General features: G+C 49.9%; 1 protein-coding gene across 2 annotated transcripts in view; it reads right to left on the reverse strand.

Moving 5' to 3' along the window:
• Window positions 1-15353, reverse strand: part of Dnajc11 (DnaJ heat shock protein family (Hsp40) member C11) — a 46207-nt gene extending 30854 nt beyond the window's left edge. For both annotated transcript variants that reach the window (XM_040735102.1, XM_040735101.1), the window contains exon 1: window positions 15229-15353. In XM_040735102.1, coding sequence (XP_040591036.1) covers window positions 15229-15300 — 72 coding nt within the window. In that variant the 5' untranslated portion in view covers window positions 15301-15353. The remainder of the gene's footprint in view (window positions 1-15228) is intronic.
• Window positions 15354-17497: the final 2144 nt, after the last annotated feature.

A 17497-nucleotide genomic window follows, 5' to 3' on the forward strand; every position in this document is an offset into this window, starting at 1 on the left:
CCCCATCTTGATGAGGGAATCATTCTGTTGGCGTCACTGACAATATTATGCAAAAGAGACGGGAGAGATCAGTCATGTAGGTAGAAATGGGTCACCAAGGATGACAGTGTCCTAGTGTCAGGTACTGGGATATAGGTCACAGGGACACAATGACCTCGGTGGTAGTGATATAGCAAGTCACATAACATTCTCTATGGGCTACCAAGACCCTTCCCAGCTGGGCATTGGTGGCGCACGCCTTTAATCCCAGTGCTCAGGAGGCAGAGGCAGGTGGATCTCTGTGAGTTTGAGGCCAGCCTAGGCTACAGAGCGAGTGTTAGGATAGGCTCCAAAGCTACAAAGAGAAACCCTGTCTCAAAAACAAAACAAACAAACAAACAAAAAAAAACTAACCAACCAACCAAAAAACCCTTCCCATTCCAGGACTAAGCTTTTTCCTTTGTCTTTTTCCTCCTACCCACAAAGACGTGAAAGGGATCCGTGTGCTAGTAAGAACCTCAGGCGTGACTTCACCCATTTCCCATCAGGCAGGGGCCGGAACCCAAATCCTGAGGTGCCCCCAGAAGGAGACAGGGTGTTGTTGGGAAGGTGAACAGCGGGCACAGGGCTGGCTGGCCAGGGCCTGACCTCAGAAAAGCAGCCAGGCTGCAGCCTGCAGCGTGTCCTTTAGGCCAGCCACAGAGCCAGCTGTCTGCTGGAGAGAGAGAGACTCGGCTGTCCACGGTCACTCTAGATCAGAGGCTGTCAGAAGGTTCCCATTAGCTGCTCCATCACAAGAAGGTCAGGGACCTCAAGACCGAACACTTGCCTGCCTCTGAGAACTCGGCAGATTTCTGTCCTTCTGTCACTAATCTTCCTCCACCTTCTCTCTGGGGTGGCCTTGAGAATGACATTATCGAGCAGGTTGTAGCCACTGCCTTTCCTGCTGGTTATCTCTGATTTACTGGGTGGTTCTATGCTGCCCCTCCTATGCCAGTGGCTGAGAAGGCAGGCGTAGGATCCCGATGGCCTGTGTCTGGACCTAGGCTATGCCACTTCTAAGCTCTGATTCTGAGTAAGCCAGCCTTCTGATCATCCTCTCAGGGCTGGTGTGACAATGTAGTGAGACACCCCACAAGGGCTTTCACAGGGTCCCAACACACAGCAAAACTTCCTATTTCCTTCCTGTGAGGCCTGGCAGCGAGGCTGTCCTTTGGTTACGGCGAGGCCCTCACTAGCTCACTCACATGCAAGCCTGGCAGTGCACGCCACCAGAGAGCAACCGCAGCTCCATCTCCAAAACCTCCGTCAGCACTGGGATGGCCAGAGGGGCACCACCCGGTGTGGGTAACAGGCACTCACTGGCAAAGTGGGCCTGCTCCACACCCAACTATGCTTAGACTTCAGGGGTCCCGATGCCGAGCCTTCTCTTGCTTCTTTCTTCCTGTCTCTGGCTCTTTTCCCTGCTGACACTCATCACACAATGCATTTCTTGCTGCACTAACATATCACCCGCATGAAACCCTGGCATTTGAATTACAATAGCAGACAGCAGGAAATAAAACACACCCTTCTGAGAGTTCAATGTTATGATTTGAAAGGAGCTGTTCTTTTAAGTAGTAGTTACATGTTAGTTTCTTCCTGTAAATTTTTTATTTCTTAAAGATGTGTGTGTGTGTGTGTGTGTGTGTGTGTGACATGTATGTAAGGGTGCCCATGGAGGCCAGAAGAGGGCATCAGATCTCCTGGAGCTGGAGTTACAGATGGTTGTGAGTCACCTGACATGGTTGCTAGGAACTGAATTCTGGTTCTCTGAAAGAGAAGCAAGCATTCTTAACCACTGAGCCATCATTCTGGGCCCTGAATTTATTTAAAAACTAAAAAAAAGTATACGGTGTATGTATGAGCACATGGGTGTCACAGTGCACTCGTAGGAGTCAGAGGGTAATTTTGTGGCGTCTGTCCTCTCCTTTCACCTTTATGTGGGCTCTAGGGACCTCACGCAGGCTGCCAGGCTTGTGTGGCAGGTGCCACTGCCCGCTGAGCCATCTCATCAGCCTCCGTGTTTTGTTGAAGCAGGGTCTTTCCATGCAGCCCAGGCTGGCCTCAACAGGATCCTTACATACAGCACCGGATTTTAGGTCCTCAGTGCTAGGACGCTGGGTGTGAGGAACTATGGCTTGAAAACTCTAGTTGTTCTTTCTTGTGACTTACGAAAGTTACCAGTACAGGACTAAATGGATATGAGAGACTCTATGTTAGAAGATATTTCCTAGTTACAAAAATTAAGCCAAGTGTCTGGGGAGCAGGATCTGGTCTACAACACCACCTTTAATCATATTAACAAATGGTTCAGAGTACTATTGATTAAGTAATGGAAATGAGAAGTTTCATTTTTAATAAATATCACATTCAATAAAGGTTAGATTGGGCCTTTCATCACAACTGAATAGCTAAGGTCACTGGTTCGATATTTCATAAATGATAACCTCTCCCACTACCATTCAGCTCCTGCCACCATTTCAGAAGTAATAAGATCTCATTAAGAAGGACACCTAAACTACACATTCATCTCAAGCTTCCACAATAAAACCAGAGAAGCCCCAAGTTTAAAATCTGAAAATTTTATTGTCCAGTCATCTGAAGAGAATGTTAGGTCACAAATTAAATCTCAATAGATCTTTTAATAAGACTTCTATCCTCAGGGCTGGAGAGATGGCTCAGAGGTCCTGAGTTCAATTCCCAGCAACCACATGGTGGCTCACAACCATCCATAATGAGATCTGGTGTCCTCTTCTGGCGTGCAGACATACATGGAGGCAGGATCATACATGGAGGTAGGATCTTGTATTCATAATAAATAAATAAATCTTAAAAAAGGTGGCTTCTTAAAAAAAACAAAAACTGACTTCTATCTTCACACGTGTGTCTGTATGTGTGTGTGTATGTGCATGTGTGTGTATGTATGTATATGTGTGTGTGTACATGCACACGCAGTGCCCACAGAGGCCCGAGGAGGAAGCTGGAGATGCTGGTGGTTGTGAGCGGCCAACATGGGTGCTGGGAACAAAACTCGGGGCCTCTGGAAGAGCAGCAAGCACTCGTAATTGCTGAGTCATCTATTCAAGCCCTCAAAAGACCTTAAAAGAGGGACACTACACAAAAAAATCATTCCAATCACATAGCATGAAATTAGAAGCCTGTTACAGGTCAGGCAGTGGTAGCACACACCTTTAATCCTAGCACTTGGGAGGTAGACACAGGCAGATCTCTTGTGAGTTTGAGGCTAGCCTGGTCTACATAGTGAGTTCCAGGACAGCCAGGGATGCACAGAGAAACCCTGTCACAGGAAAACAAAAACAAACCAAACAAACAAAAACAAAAAACTAAACGAACCAACCAAAACAAAAAAATACATCAAATTAAAAAGGAGAAGGAGAAGTAGCAGCCACTGCTGCCTATTACAGAAGGAGACGGGAAACCCAAAATCTGTGACTATTAAACAACACCCCACTCAGCCATCAAAGGATCAAAGAAGGATCGCAAGGCAGGTTAAATATCTAAAACGGGAAGACAAAACACAGCACGTCAAAAGCTACAGAAAGAAACAAAGGCAGTGTTAGGTAGTTATAAACCACCACATTCAAGGCATGAGGAGGACTGGACGGGTGGCTCAGTGGTAAGAGAGCTCACTGCTCAATGGTGAGGGCCAGGGTTCAGATCCCAGCATCTATGTGATAAGCAGATCGTTCCTGCCACCGTGCTGCAGCCTCTGGGAGTGCACAGGTGCATTTACCCACACTCACACGTGTACACACATCCACATAACTAACTAGCCAAAGAAGCCACGGCATGGCGGAATCACGGCACTCAGGAGGACTGCTGCGGGTGCAAGGCCAGCCTGGCACACACAACAAGCTAGGTGACAGGCACACTGTGTGTCAAAAGAGAACAGGACAAATGGACAACGACAAACCAGGCCTGCTGCAGCTCAGCGGGCGGGGCACATCAGCACAGGGAGCAGCACCAACACCGAAAGGTGTCCAATCAGTGTTCGCCTTCACCACTTAACGCTATGGCTCGGCCAAGGCTAACTGTGTCTCCAAAGGCTGGTGTGCTAGAAGCTTGGTCCCCAGAAATGATGTGAGAGACTGTCCTAGAACTAGTGACATGGTCTCCACACACCAAACAGGCACCAAGAAGTGTAGTCTTGCCACAAGTCAGACAGACAAAAAGCCAATAATATTTAGAGCATGAGCATGGTCACTCGCTCAAGCAACAACACTTAAGTAAGAACACTAGGCTTTCTCTCTCTGAAGCCGGAATCCCTACTCAACAGGCACGGCTCACTTAATCCCACAACTGAAGCTACGCCACAGCCTGCACACTCCACAAGACTCTGAAACGAGCAGGCACCTGCTAGTAAAGGCTGTACTCGGAAAATGGTCCGAAAGGAAGAAGCTGATTTGGAGCTAATGAACACGGTGCCAGACAGGAGCTGCTACAAGAAGGAAGGGCCACATTTCACCGTGTCACTAGCAGACCGTGACCTAGAAATGAAGCCGTGTGTACACGCGCCAGGGCTGGGAAGAGCCCTGTAGCTGCACACAGCACCTCCTCTACTCGCTGTGGAAAACGTCCTTCTCTGCACAACCTGACACAGACCCCCTCACACGCGCCCCACCACTTGCTGGGAGACCATGTGCCTGCTCAACACAGCCTTTTCTCCCCCCCCATCCCCGCATAACTAGAACTTAGAGATCTGCCTCTCTCCACCTGGTGAGATCCCACAGTCCCGGCAGGTTTTTGGGAGCGATTTATTCACAACCGGTAACAGGCGAACCGGCAGAGGGAACCATCCTAACACAGCCAGCTGGCTGGATCTGCTCTGGGGTCTGTGACGGCGCCTGTCAGGAGGAAAAGGAGGACGGCACTGCAGAATGCAGCTGTGCATGGCCGACAGGCGGAACCGTGCAAAAGACACAAGAAAGTCGTTTTCTTTTACTCTTACAGATAGCACTACTGTACTGGTGCAAAAGATGACAAAGAGGCAATAAAGAAACCGAGGGACAGACAGTCAATGTCTGCTGGCTGGAGAGGCCACACCCAGCAGGGGAAGCGCTGTCCCAGGTCTCTCTACTGGAGGCCAGAACATCACTGGGTGAGGGTCCTCTCTTCTGACTTCAGACAGCTTTATAAAGGAAAGCACATTTACCAGAACAAAGATGAAGACATTCCTTGTGGTAGGCAGCCAGTTCCTCTAGAGCAGTGGTTCTCAACCTGTGGGTCTCGACCTTTTCACAGGTTACAGATATTTACCTTATAATTCATAACGGTAACAAAATTAGTTATGAAGCAGCATTTATGGTTGGGGTCATCACAACATGAGAAACTGTACTAATGGGTGGAACATTGTGAAGGTGAAAAGGCCGAACCTGCAACTCGTGCCTCAAGAACAGGGTACTGGGGACGGCAGATGGCCCAGTAGAGGCGGCACTCGCTGCCCAAGCGTGAGAACCAGAGTTCAGACCTCACACCAAAGAGCAATGGTGGGTGTGGCCGCTTGCTTGACAGAACCCCCAGGGCAAGATGGCAATCTAAACACTCAAATCAGCAAGCGCTGGGCTTAACCAACACAAACCTTGGGCAGCAAGACACCCACAGGAACAAACACACCCGTGCAAAACAAAACAAAATTCCAAGCCCAGGGCCAGTAGATGCACACTGCCTGAGGATGAGTGCTGTCAGTTAGGTTCTGGGTACCACTCCCCCCCCGACAAAAGAAACACCATGGTCCCTACCCGCAGGAGACATAAACTGGATGTGTTCTCACTCCTAAGACAAGGGCTGCAGAGATGGCTCAGTGGTTAAAAGCTCGCTGGTACTGCTCTTGCAGAGGACACAGGGGCAGGTCCCAGCACCCACACCTGGCAGTCCAGTCACTTGGGACTCCAGCTCTAGGAGGATCCAACCCCACGCACTAAAAAAAGACTCCCACGCATTCGACTACCTGGGCATCGACAGAAATGCTGATGCTCGTGGCACAGAAGTTAGCAGAGTCAGAAGGCAAGGAAAAGAGACCTAAATGGGACCCAAGATGACTTTAACTTGCATCAGGTCCTTGAGAGGCTGAGGTATACCACCAGGAAAAAGGTCAGAGGAAGCAAGTGCCGCTGGGGGTGGCGAGATGGAAGGGGCGCTGAGCCGGAGGGGCGGCAAGTGGTTCCTTTGGACATCTATCCACCTGCTCGTTCCTTTAGCAAACATGGTGAAGAAGAGTCCTGCACTGTTCAGCGACAGGGACGCGCTGGAGAAACGCACTGTGGTAACTGCATCGTCATCCAAACAATCAGAGTGTACTTTGACAAGCTAAGATGGCCAGGATGTCTTCTGGACTGTTTCCTATTGTGTGCAGGGAACACAGCGGCCGCAGAAATACACAGAGCTTCCCTGAAGTGGAAGAGGTAAAATGTCACATAAAACATGGTTTATAAAGGGCTTTAAAAATTCCAGAGGCTCAGTAAGTGGGGCACTCGCTGCCAAGCCTGATAACTTGGAGAGAAATGACCCCCACAAGCTGTCCCCTGACCTCCTCCACACAGGTATTATGATGTGGGAGTCTCTCTCTCTGTCACTTTGTTCCCTGCCCACACACAAGTAATTTTTGTTTTTTGTTTCTAAGTGGAGCTTGAACTTGACCCTTACTCAGAAGATAAGAGGAAGTAATAAACCAGGCACACACTTGTAATCCCAGCCACTGATAGAGGCAAGAGGATCGAGTCCAAGGTCATCCTCCAATCCACAGTGAGCTCATAACTGCCCGGGACACAGACGGACTCGTAGAAGAAAGGAGGGTGCATATAATAATGTGTTCAGGTGAGAGGCACGGCTCAATATCAGGACCTGAGCTTGGTCTGGGTTCTGCAATGTACCCCGTACTGTCTGTTAATATTAACCCAACATAACTTGTGAAAGCAGACAAAACCAAAGTCAAGACCTGAAGGGAACAGCAAGAGGGACTCAGGGCTGAGTTTACGTGCGAGATCTAGAAACTTGAAGAACTCTGGCCAGTTGACCTCAAGACCGAACCAGACAGAAAGTGTGCAATCTACTCAAAGCTCACTACAGTGGCTGCGTCACAACAGCCTTGGTGGGCCACAGAGGGAATGGACCCAACTTTTTCCTAGGCACAATGTCCAGAAGACAGACATGCACTGACTGGCTGATGTGAGCCAATGGAGACTCAAATAGACTCAAGAAGGGGAGGGTGGTCCCAGGGAAGGAGTCTCTGAGGGTGATGGAGGGGACACAGCGGTCCCAGACACCTCAGGCACTGCACAGGTCTCCAGTCACCACAGGTTCTCACCCACAGGCCCTCTCCTACTGACATTCACAGCACACCAGACATCACGTGGGTTGGTTTTAGGATAAAGATCAAATGAGCTTGGCTTGGTGGTATGGGTCTATAATATCAGGTACTCAGAGGACGGCCAAGTTCAAGGTCTGCTTGGGCAATTTAATGAGACCCTGTTCAAAAATAAAACCAGCTTAAAAAGAGGGCTGAATGCTGCCCAGTGGTAGGACACTTGCCTGGGATACACAGGGCCTTAGGCTAAATCCCTATCGTCACAAAATAAATAAACACACCATCAAATGACTTGTTTCTGATGCAAAAGGAAGTTGGTTCTGGATTCCCAACCAGGAAGTTAGCTAGAAACTAATAATTTGTGTGGTTTGATGTCAATCAAATTCCGTTCAGGGAAGTGTACAGGGATGGAACTGCCAGGGACTCAGCCACATTATTTAAACAGTTGATGACAGCATGCCCACACACATTTTTTGTTTGTTACGTTTTCTCGAGACAGGGTTTCTCTGTGTAGCCCTGACTGTCCTTGAACTCAGAGAACCACCTGCCTCTGCCTCCCGAGTGCTGAAACTAAAGGCCAGCTCCACCTTTTTTTTGAGGCAGTCTCTTCCTCTTCCCTCTCTCTTTTATTTTTTACAAACTCTACACACACGCACGCCAGTTGGCCTTACACTCACAGCAATCCTCCATGTGACTGAAGTGTTGGGATCACACCTAGCTACCTCTCTGCACAGCCCAGGGTGATCTCAACTCCAGATCCCCTCCCCACCTCCCCTACCCCTCATTCTGGGATTCTGCAGGGAGACACCACACCCAACTCTCTACAAGGCAGGCAGACTGGCTTGTGAAGAGAGCTGTATGCCCATCTCTACAGGAAGTAACAGACAGGGACTATTCTTCTCTGTCTTGCAGTCTGTAAAACTGCCTGACTTTAAGGATGAAGAAACAGGTTAAGACAGGGCAAGTGGCCTCCCCAGCTGAGGCTGCTGACATCACACCTGAGCCCACACCGGAAGCCATCTTCATTAAAGCTGGCTGTCACGGCACCCTTGGACGCTCAGCTGCAATCTGTGGCCACTCTCAACGTGCAAGGTGCTAGGCTACACCATCACACCCTTCTGTGTGTTTGAGCTCCACTGCCAAGGTCAGGGGTCAAGTGGGCATAACCACATCTCACATGGCTTTTGAAGTCGGCCTCCTCAGCCATTTCAAGACTTTTGGATCAGGAAACATAAGAGACTGGTAGAGAAGAGTCAAACCATGAAAGAGAAAATGATCAAGGGAGCTAAAGAGACCGACCAGACACACAGCCTCTGCTCTGACAAAAAACTGTGTGACCTTGGGTCCTACTTAACAGAGAGAAGTTGGGGAAAACCCACCAACCTCCTGAGACAGAACACTGTCAAGATGGCAACACACTCTTAAAAACACGACCAGGTAATCAGCAATGACAGAATTCCAGATAAAGAAACCAATGAAATTCTCTGGGGTCAGCAGCACAAGCCCAAAGTGCCAGCTACTTTGGAAGCCAAGGCAAGAGATGAAGCTCACTGGGCACTGCTAAGACTCTCTCTTAACTCTCTCTAAACGGGAACCAGGGCTAGGGTAGTTCAGTGGGAGACACAGTGGGTCTCTACCCAGAACTGGAAAAGGCTGGCTTAAAAATTGTTTCTAGCCGGGGTTGGTGGCACACGCCTTTAATCCCAGCACTCGGGAGGCAGAGGCAGGCGGATCTCTGTGAGTTCGAGACCAGCCTGGACTACCAAGCGAGTTCCAGGACAGCCTCCAAAGCCACAGAGAAACCCTGTCTCGAAAAAAAAAATTGTTTCTAAAGGCAGGGCACATGCAACGTTTACAGTTCATGGGGCAGAGGGGAATCCTGTCCTCCAGACCTCTCTTCAGAGCAAACGGAACAAGGGGCAGAAACTGCCTCAGAGAGGCCACTCCAAGGACAGAGGAAACCCTCTCTGCCTCAACACAACTCCTCCGGGTCACGCCTGCATGTTATTCTGGTGCCTTGAGACACCAACACAGATGAACAGGATCCGGCCTTGGGAAACACGCTCAGAGATCCATGAACTTCTGGGCTCCATCAAAACTGATGGTTTAGCCCTATCTCCCCCTAAGGAACTTAGCTGCTCCGTTCACTCCTGCTCTCCTGCTCCATCCTGCCCACCCCGCACACTCAAGTCGTCTACCTCTCCTAGCGTAGCACTCTCCTCTGGGAGAATTCTCTGTCTCCTGACACTAGGAGGAGTTCCCACAGTTCAAGAGATTCAAGGTAGCTGCTCCTGTCAGCGTGAACCAGAGTGTCCCTACAGCACCAACGGAGCAACAACATATTCCCACTGGCCGTCTCCTCTAGAAACAAAAAGTGTACAATGCATTCGTCTGTTAGCTTTTTGGGGTCTTTAAATCCTTATATCAACAAGAAAGGCATAAATGAGTAAGATTAAAACAGACACTAATAAAAGTAAACACCAAACTGCTTAGCTAAGCAAGACATGCTATGCTGCTCACATTTCCTTTCCTATTTTTTAATTATCAAATTTACAACACATTTTCAATTGAAATCTGAAAGAAAAGAGTTTAGCCGCATAACATAAAACCAGAGCATAAAAATTTCAAGAACCTATTAGTGAAATGCCCAAAGCAGGGTATTAACGGGCTTATGGTTCATTAACGAATTTGACTTTGTATTGTTGGCTAATTACACCAAGATGACACCGAACCTGGCCAAGCATCCTCCATGGCTCTCTCCCCACTCCACAGGCAGCCTCTCCCAGTCATCCCCGCCCTTCCTCTCACTGTGCATCTCTACTGAGCATCTTTGGGTCCCCTCTATCTGTATCTCAGACTTCAATGTCTAGTTTACCCTCCATGGTACATTTGTGCTCAGGCTCAACTCCCAGCAGAGCCACCCATCCCAAGTTAACTCTGCAGGAAGCACCACTCTGAAGGTCAGCAATGCCTTTTAAAAAGAATCAACTCAGCATTCTCAACAGCACAGAAAGCTTTACTCATAACCTAGTGCTCGGTAAACATTCCTGCAGTCTCTCTTCCTGTGGCACTGGAAATGGAGCCCAGTCCTTGCATGGGTACGGGCGCATGTGAGTGAGCGTACACGTGTATACACACACACACACACACACACACACACACACACACACGAGGCAGTCACTCTGCCACTGAGACACGTCCCCAGCACTGATTTTCAGCGATAGAACAGATGAGCAGCTTAGCAAGCGTGAGGCATACCAAGGCTATCTCTGCACACTTTTTGTTTTGGGTCTTTTGAAACAAGACTCATGTGGTCCAGGGGCTCCTCAAATTCACTACAGAGATGACAGGGACCTTGACCTCCTGACCTTTTTGTCTCTACCCTACAAATGCTGAGATCACAGGCATACTTCACCATGCCATGTGTATGTCTTCAAAATACGCAGAACCTTCAAAAGAACTCATCTCATCCCTATCAAAATCTAATGAATACTAACCAGGCATCTATTTATGCTAAGCACTTTCCACATATCCTACCCACATGGCAATGTGCACAACACATGTCACCCTAGCTTACAGAAAAGGCTTAATACATCATCATCATCATCATCTGTTAACTAACTTATCTGAGACAAAGTCTCACTCTGTAGCCTTGGCTGTCCTATGTAGGACAGGCTGGCCTGTTTCTCCCTCTGGAGTGCTGGAGTTAAAGGCATGTGCCTCCACGCCAGTCTGTTAGCTACATTTCTGTGTCAAAGAAAACAGGACTGGCATTTAGGCAGCTGGGTGGGTAACGACCTGAGTTCTCCCAAGATGAAAAGACAGAACTGACACCCAGAAGTTGTCCTCAGACCTCCACGTGTGCTCCGTGACACATATGCATACATACAATAACCAACACACGTAATTAGAAAGAAGATGGACAGAAAGGTTAGGCAGAGCAGCACACCTCCAACAGATAGGCACCGGCACACAGGGCAGCCACTCAGGAAGCCCCACGTCCCGGTTCTCAGCTTCAAACACAGCACTGATGTCTCCACTGCTCAGCACTCGCAGGTTAGTGGCAGGCAGGTGTGGACAGTCAGGCCTGACCCTATACGTCAATGTGTAGTCGCCACACTTTGGACACCATTTACATGAGAACCCAAGAGTCAACCCCAGACTCTTTACTCCTCTCAAGGAGAGGAGAACCCCATATGGCAACTCCTACAAGTTGTCCTCTGACCACACAAACATCAAAGCACACACACAGACACAATAAATAAACGTTACAACCCCCTCACACACACCTCCCGTCAGCCTTGAAAGAGGTTGGCTGATCTACATTGGTCAAGACCAGTCAGTTTTTTATTTTATAAAGCCCTGTCTGGTCTTGAACTCTCGAGTCTTATGGCTTGGCTAAAAGGAAATTCTTTAACGTGTAGCATGACAGTGATAAGGAAAGAATCAGACTGTATCATTTAGGAATAAACTTGGTCACAGAAATAGCTCAGTGGTTAACCAACACACTTGCTGTTATTGCAGAAGACTAGTATTATTCGGTTCCCAGTGCCATGCGGTAGCTCACAACTGTACACAGGAATGCATGTGAATAATACCCATAGAAATCTAAAGGAAAAAAACTCTACAAAAAGCTTAAGGATCAATACATTTAATGCTAATTTGCTGTCAAGGAATCCATTCTCCAAATAGTTGGGAAAAATCACCCTAGAAATCAGACGAGTCCAGTTTTTGTTCGGATCATGCATCCAACGTCACAAACCACGAAGCCAAGCTGGTTTTGGTGAGCTGACTACTGAGCTCTACAACACTACAGGGGCCTCACTGAGCCACTGGCTTTGTTTGCAGCAGGACTGGTCGTCCTGGCTAGCCAGCTAGCTCCCGCAAAGGAAATTCAGATACAGCACACAGCTTAAAGCCTGAGAGGGGAGACTTACATTTTTGGTATTTCTTTACCACTTTAGTTGTTTAAGTCTCTTATTCATCTAATTTTTACTGTCTTTTTTTTTTTTTTTGAGACGTGGTCTCAGGCAGTCCAGGCTGGACTCAACTCACTGTGTAGTTGAGGATAACCTGGAACATCCAGCCTCCTGTTTCTACTTCCCAAGTGCCACCATGCCCAGTTCATGCAGTAAATACAGTACCTGGTATAGAACATGGGTCCATGCATGGTAGACAAACACTCTACTGACAGAGCTAGAGCCCAGTACTGCTTGTAAAGAGCCCAGTACTGCTTGTAACCTGTACACAGTGTGTCCTGGTTCTGGAGAGTTGCTTCCCCGTGTGACTTCCAGGGAAAAGAGTGACTTTGATGGAACACTGAGCATCCTAAGATGCCCTTTGGAAGTGCTTCCCGGTGCTGGAGGGAAGAGGAACACTAACTAGGGCCAGAGCTGATGGCAGAGACAGTGGCTGCTCAAGACACCCTTCTGACACATATGCACACACAATTTAGATGCCAGACAGGCGGGGGTGTGCATACCTTTAATCCCAGGACAGCCTGGTCTACATAGAGAGTTCCAGGACAGCCAAGGCTACATAGTGAAACCTTGTCTCAAAAAACCAAAAGATACCTTCTGTTTTGTTCTCTAGCTAAAGTATGTTATTTTAACTTCAGGTTTGAAAAAGCAAACAAAAACCTCTACCAAACACCAGTGCCATCATCTTTAAAGCCTTCTTTCCGGTAGAACCCGGAGCACAAAGTCAGCATGCAGACATGATTGTGTCCACAGAGACAGCATGCAGACAGGATTGTGTCCACAGAGACAGCATGCAGACACGATGGTGTTCAACACTGAATGTGTCGACAAAAACAGCACTAGGTGCGGCTTGTCTGGCTAGAGGGACTTCATCTGTGGCTATAAACAAGGGAGTGCCTGCACTCTCTGGCAGAAGTAAAGCATTCCTTTAAAGGAAGTATTTCTTTGGCTCCTATCCCAGTTTAATAGCAACAAAAGGCTCTAAAATCCCAGGGGGTTCAAATGTCCTTCTGAACACCTACAGCTACCTAGGTTCAGTAGTTCTGGCTCACAGGTTAGCAGCTCAACTGCTAACAACTCAGTCTAGTTAGGAGTGTGAGGGGCTTAAAAACAAGAAAACAACTGGTCACAAAAAAAACCCAAAAAACAAAAACAAAAACACAAAAGAACAAACTGGCTTCTTTTACCACTTTGCTCCTCAAGAACCAGGGTATGGCCGTGCACCCTGGCTCTTGCCTTTAATCCTAGTACTTAGTAGGCAAGAGGCAGAGGCAGCCAGATCTCCCTGAGTTCAAGGACAGCTTGCACTATACACAGCAAGTTCTAGGCCAGCCAGAACAGTGAGAACCAGTCTCAAAATACAAAACCTAACAACCCAGGGTAAAATTTACAGCTTCATTCAACCACCAAGTGACCAAGAGTTAAAGGAACAATTTGTTCTAAGTCTGAGGGTGGTTCAGCTATAAATCCAGGTGCCCCGCTGCCAGTACACAAAACATTTCTAGGTGCTGAGAAATAAATGCATACTCAAGGCGCCCGAGAGCACTGAATCAGAACAAGGAGCTTTGTAGTTAGTGGGCTGGTAAACTGAGGCAGCAGCACAGCTCAGGAGCTGAGTTTCTGGAGTTGGATGAATCACACCGCTGTCCTCTCGATTATCAATAATGGATTGTTGCCCAGAGGTGGTGGCACACGCCTTTAATCCCCAGCACACGGGAGGCAGAGGCAGGCGGATCTCTGGTGAGTTCCAGGACAGCCAGGGGTACACAGGGAAACCCTGTCTCAGAAAAAAAAAAAAAAAAAGTACATGAAATAATGGACTGTTACGAGGGCAGCTATGGCAATTTAACGAGACACCGAATTTCGAGTTCTCACAGCAGATGGCCCCGCACCAAAATACAAGCACTCAAATAGAGGCTGGCCATTAGCCCACAGGCCAGCTTTGCCGAGGATAGCCCAGCTGGGTTATTTCAGATCATTGAGATAAAGTCTGAAAGACAGGCCTGTCTGGCAGGGCTTGAAAGTCTGCGCCCTGCTGCACAGGCGTCACTAACGCACCCTACGGACCTGACCTTGGCAGACTTTTTTTTTTTTCGGAAACCCCTTCTCTGACATAACCCAACTGCCATCGGGAACGGGAACCTTTGAGAAACGGACACGGGCCAGGCAGCGCAGGCCTCTCGGGTTGCTTTTCAGTCTCCAGGCGGCGTCGTGAACACTCGCTTGACCTGGGCGCTGAAATCCCGGTCGGGGCGCAGCCCCTTGGTTCGAGGCTGGGGAGGCCCAGCTTTTCTCACTTCTGGGGGGCGGCTCGATGGGTGGATAAATGGATGGATGGGAGGAAGAGGGCACGGGTCGCTAGGGTCTGAGGCTAGACCCAACTCCAGCGGCACCGGAGACTTAGGGGTCCGACTGAGTCCCCCCGGAGAGGCTCGCAGGCGGCCTTGACCTTGGTGTCCCCGGGACACAGCGTGGCCGCCGCCTGCTGGCTCAGGCCGCTGACCCCAGGCGCAGGGCGTGTGTAGGGTGGAGCCCGGCACTGGCTCCCGGGGGGCCCGGGGACCATCCCCAAGACAGCGGCTTCTCGGGGGGCCCTTGTCACCCCCCGCTCCCGCAAGTGCGTGGGCTCGGCCTGGACGGGGTGCACGCACGCCACGCACGGCCCGCGGAGAGCCGGACAGACGCCGGGCGGGCTGGCGAGCGCCCAGGGCGCGAGGGTCGGCGGCGGTGCGAGCAGCTCGACGGCCGGCGGGCGCGCACGGCGGCGGGGGTCACGCGGCCTCCGCACCGGGCCGCGGCCTCTTCCTCCCTCTCCGGGGGCGGCTGCGGGGCCCGGGCCCGCCCGACCCTCCAGAACCACTGGGCCGGGCGTCAGCCCTGCCGACGCCGCGCCGCGGGCCTCACCTCCCTGCGCACGTTCAGCAATGAGTAGTAGTCTTCATTGTCCAGCTCCTCCTCGCTCAAGGCCGTCGCCATCTTCGCAACCTTTCACCCCCGCCAAACCGGCGAGGCCGTCCTCAAGAGGGCCCGGCGCTGCGCGGCGCTCCCCGTGCGGCTCCCGCCCGCACCACAGCGGTCCCTGGCGGCCCGGAGCCGCATGGCAGCCACGCGGGAACGCGCCTGCGCACTACGCGCACCCCCCCCCCAGCCCCACACTGCGGTGCGGCCGAGGCCGGAAGCTAGGAGGCGCACGTGGGGCGGGTGGTGGTGGTGGGCGTAAGACTTTGCGTGTCCGAGCCAGTGCACGTGTGTGTGTGTGTGTGTGTGTGTGTGTGTGTGTGTGTGTGTGTGTGTGTGTGTGTGTGTGTGTGTGTGTGTGTGTGTGTGTGTGTGTGTTGGGGTGGCACTAAGCCTTTCCCTGGACTGTCAGGGAGATCGTGAAAGTTATCCCCGGGTTCTGGGTGGCCCCGAAGCAGGGATGCCTTGAGCTCCCTCCCTCCCTCTCGTTTGTTGCAAGGCCACCCAGAGCCCAGGCATTCATCTCGCCAGGCGCACCCCCACGGGAAGCTGCTTGTGGACCCACTCGCTGACTAAGAAACCTCCAGAATCATTGCTTACACTTCCTTGACCCACAGAAGCCTTCCTTCCTGTTCAGAGAGTGGGTCTCCTCCTTAGCTTAGGGTTTTGTTTTTTGTTTTTTAATGCGTTGCCCTAAATTTAGGAGCACCTGGGCTTTTTTTTTTTTTCTGCTGCGTAAAGGAGGAGGCAATATCCATTTGGTTCTTAATTGCGTCTGGCGTGTGTGTACCTGGGGTTCCTACCTCAGAGCCACTCCGCTGTAAATTCCTCCCGTATTATTTAGCAGTGGAGTCTAATTGATTTCAACCCGGTGCCTGCTGTTTGGTACATTATTAAGAACGTCTTGGTTACAATAATCTAAATAATTGAAGTGCCTCTGAAACGATGTGATGAAGCCGTGGGCAGCGCTCAGATTCTCCCACCTGTTGGCTCACATGACCTGTCTTTGCTCAGGGTCTCTGTTGTTTCTCTCCACAGCCCATCGTGTGCCCTTCATAAGCTGGTATCCTGGGAAACTCAGCACCTGTCTGTAGAGATGGGAGGTTGGTTTCTTTCTCTTCCTAATTTTTGGCCAGATGTGCGCCATCTGGGCCTGTGTAGCATCCCTTCCAAGTTGCCTGCTCCTCTTAGGATCTTTTGGCTGGAGACATCTAGGTGTGCAGAGGCGGCCTGCAGCAGGCTGTCGGCCCAGGTTGTAAATTAATAAATAGTTAAAAAAAAAAAAAAAGCTTGGGGTCGGGCGTTGGTGGCGCACGCCTTTAATCCCAGCACTCCGGAGGCTGCAGGAAGGGCGGATGGATCGTGGCTGTGGGAACCTACCAAGCTTTTTTTTTTTTTTTTGGTTTTTCAAGACAGGGTTTCTCTGTGGCTTTGGAGGCTGTCCTGGAACTAGCTCTTGTAGACCAGGCTGGCCTCGAACTCACAGAGATCCGCCTGCCTCTGCCTCCCGAGTGCTGGGATTAAAGGCGTGCGCCACCACCGCCCGGCTCCTGCAGCTTTTATAGGCTTTTGTTTTCTCCCCCCCCCCCCCACTCCTTTGCAGAGAGGTCTGCAATTGGGACTAAACTACCTGCTGACATTCTTCTGGTCTTTGAGAACTTCATATAGAGGCTGGGGAAACTGCAGGGTTGACATATTCCTCCCCCACGTTTGTAGATGTTAAACTGGGCTGCAGAGCTCACTTGGGCAGAGGAATTCTTTACCACCCTCCCCTGCTCTGGAAAACACAGCTTCTAGGAGTTACATAAATGGAACATAACATATGTTTCACTACGCCCAGGTCTGTGTTTCTATGATTGAGAATGACCTGGTTTTTATCACCATTCAGACAAAATAAATAATGACTCAGGGACGCTCTGAGCCTGTCCTCTCTCGGGCCCACGATATTTTGTATTGTGGTTCCTTGGAAAGTGGCTGTGATAAATGGAGAACCAACTTCCATACACCACAGGCCCAGGGAATGTATTTATTTCCAGGATTGGCTGTTTTCCTTTCTCCCCTCCAAGAAAAACCAAAAACACCCCTGTTGTTCCATGGGTAAAATAATGGAAACCAAGGGCTGTACAAATTTATAAGTTAAAAACCACACATCCAACACACTCCTGGAGCCAGAATTACTGCCAGAGAGGCACGGTTACTCAGGGCCTGGCACTTT

Source organism: Mesocricetus auratus, unplaced genomic scaffold (assembly GCF_017639785.1).
Source record: "Mesocricetus auratus isolate SY011 unplaced genomic scaffold, BCM_Maur_2.0 Super-Scaffold_100042, whole genome shotgun sequence".
In the NCBI taxonomy this organism is placed as follows: domain Eukaryota; kingdom Metazoa; phylum Chordata; class Mammalia; order Rodentia; family Cricetidae; genus Mesocricetus; species Mesocricetus auratus.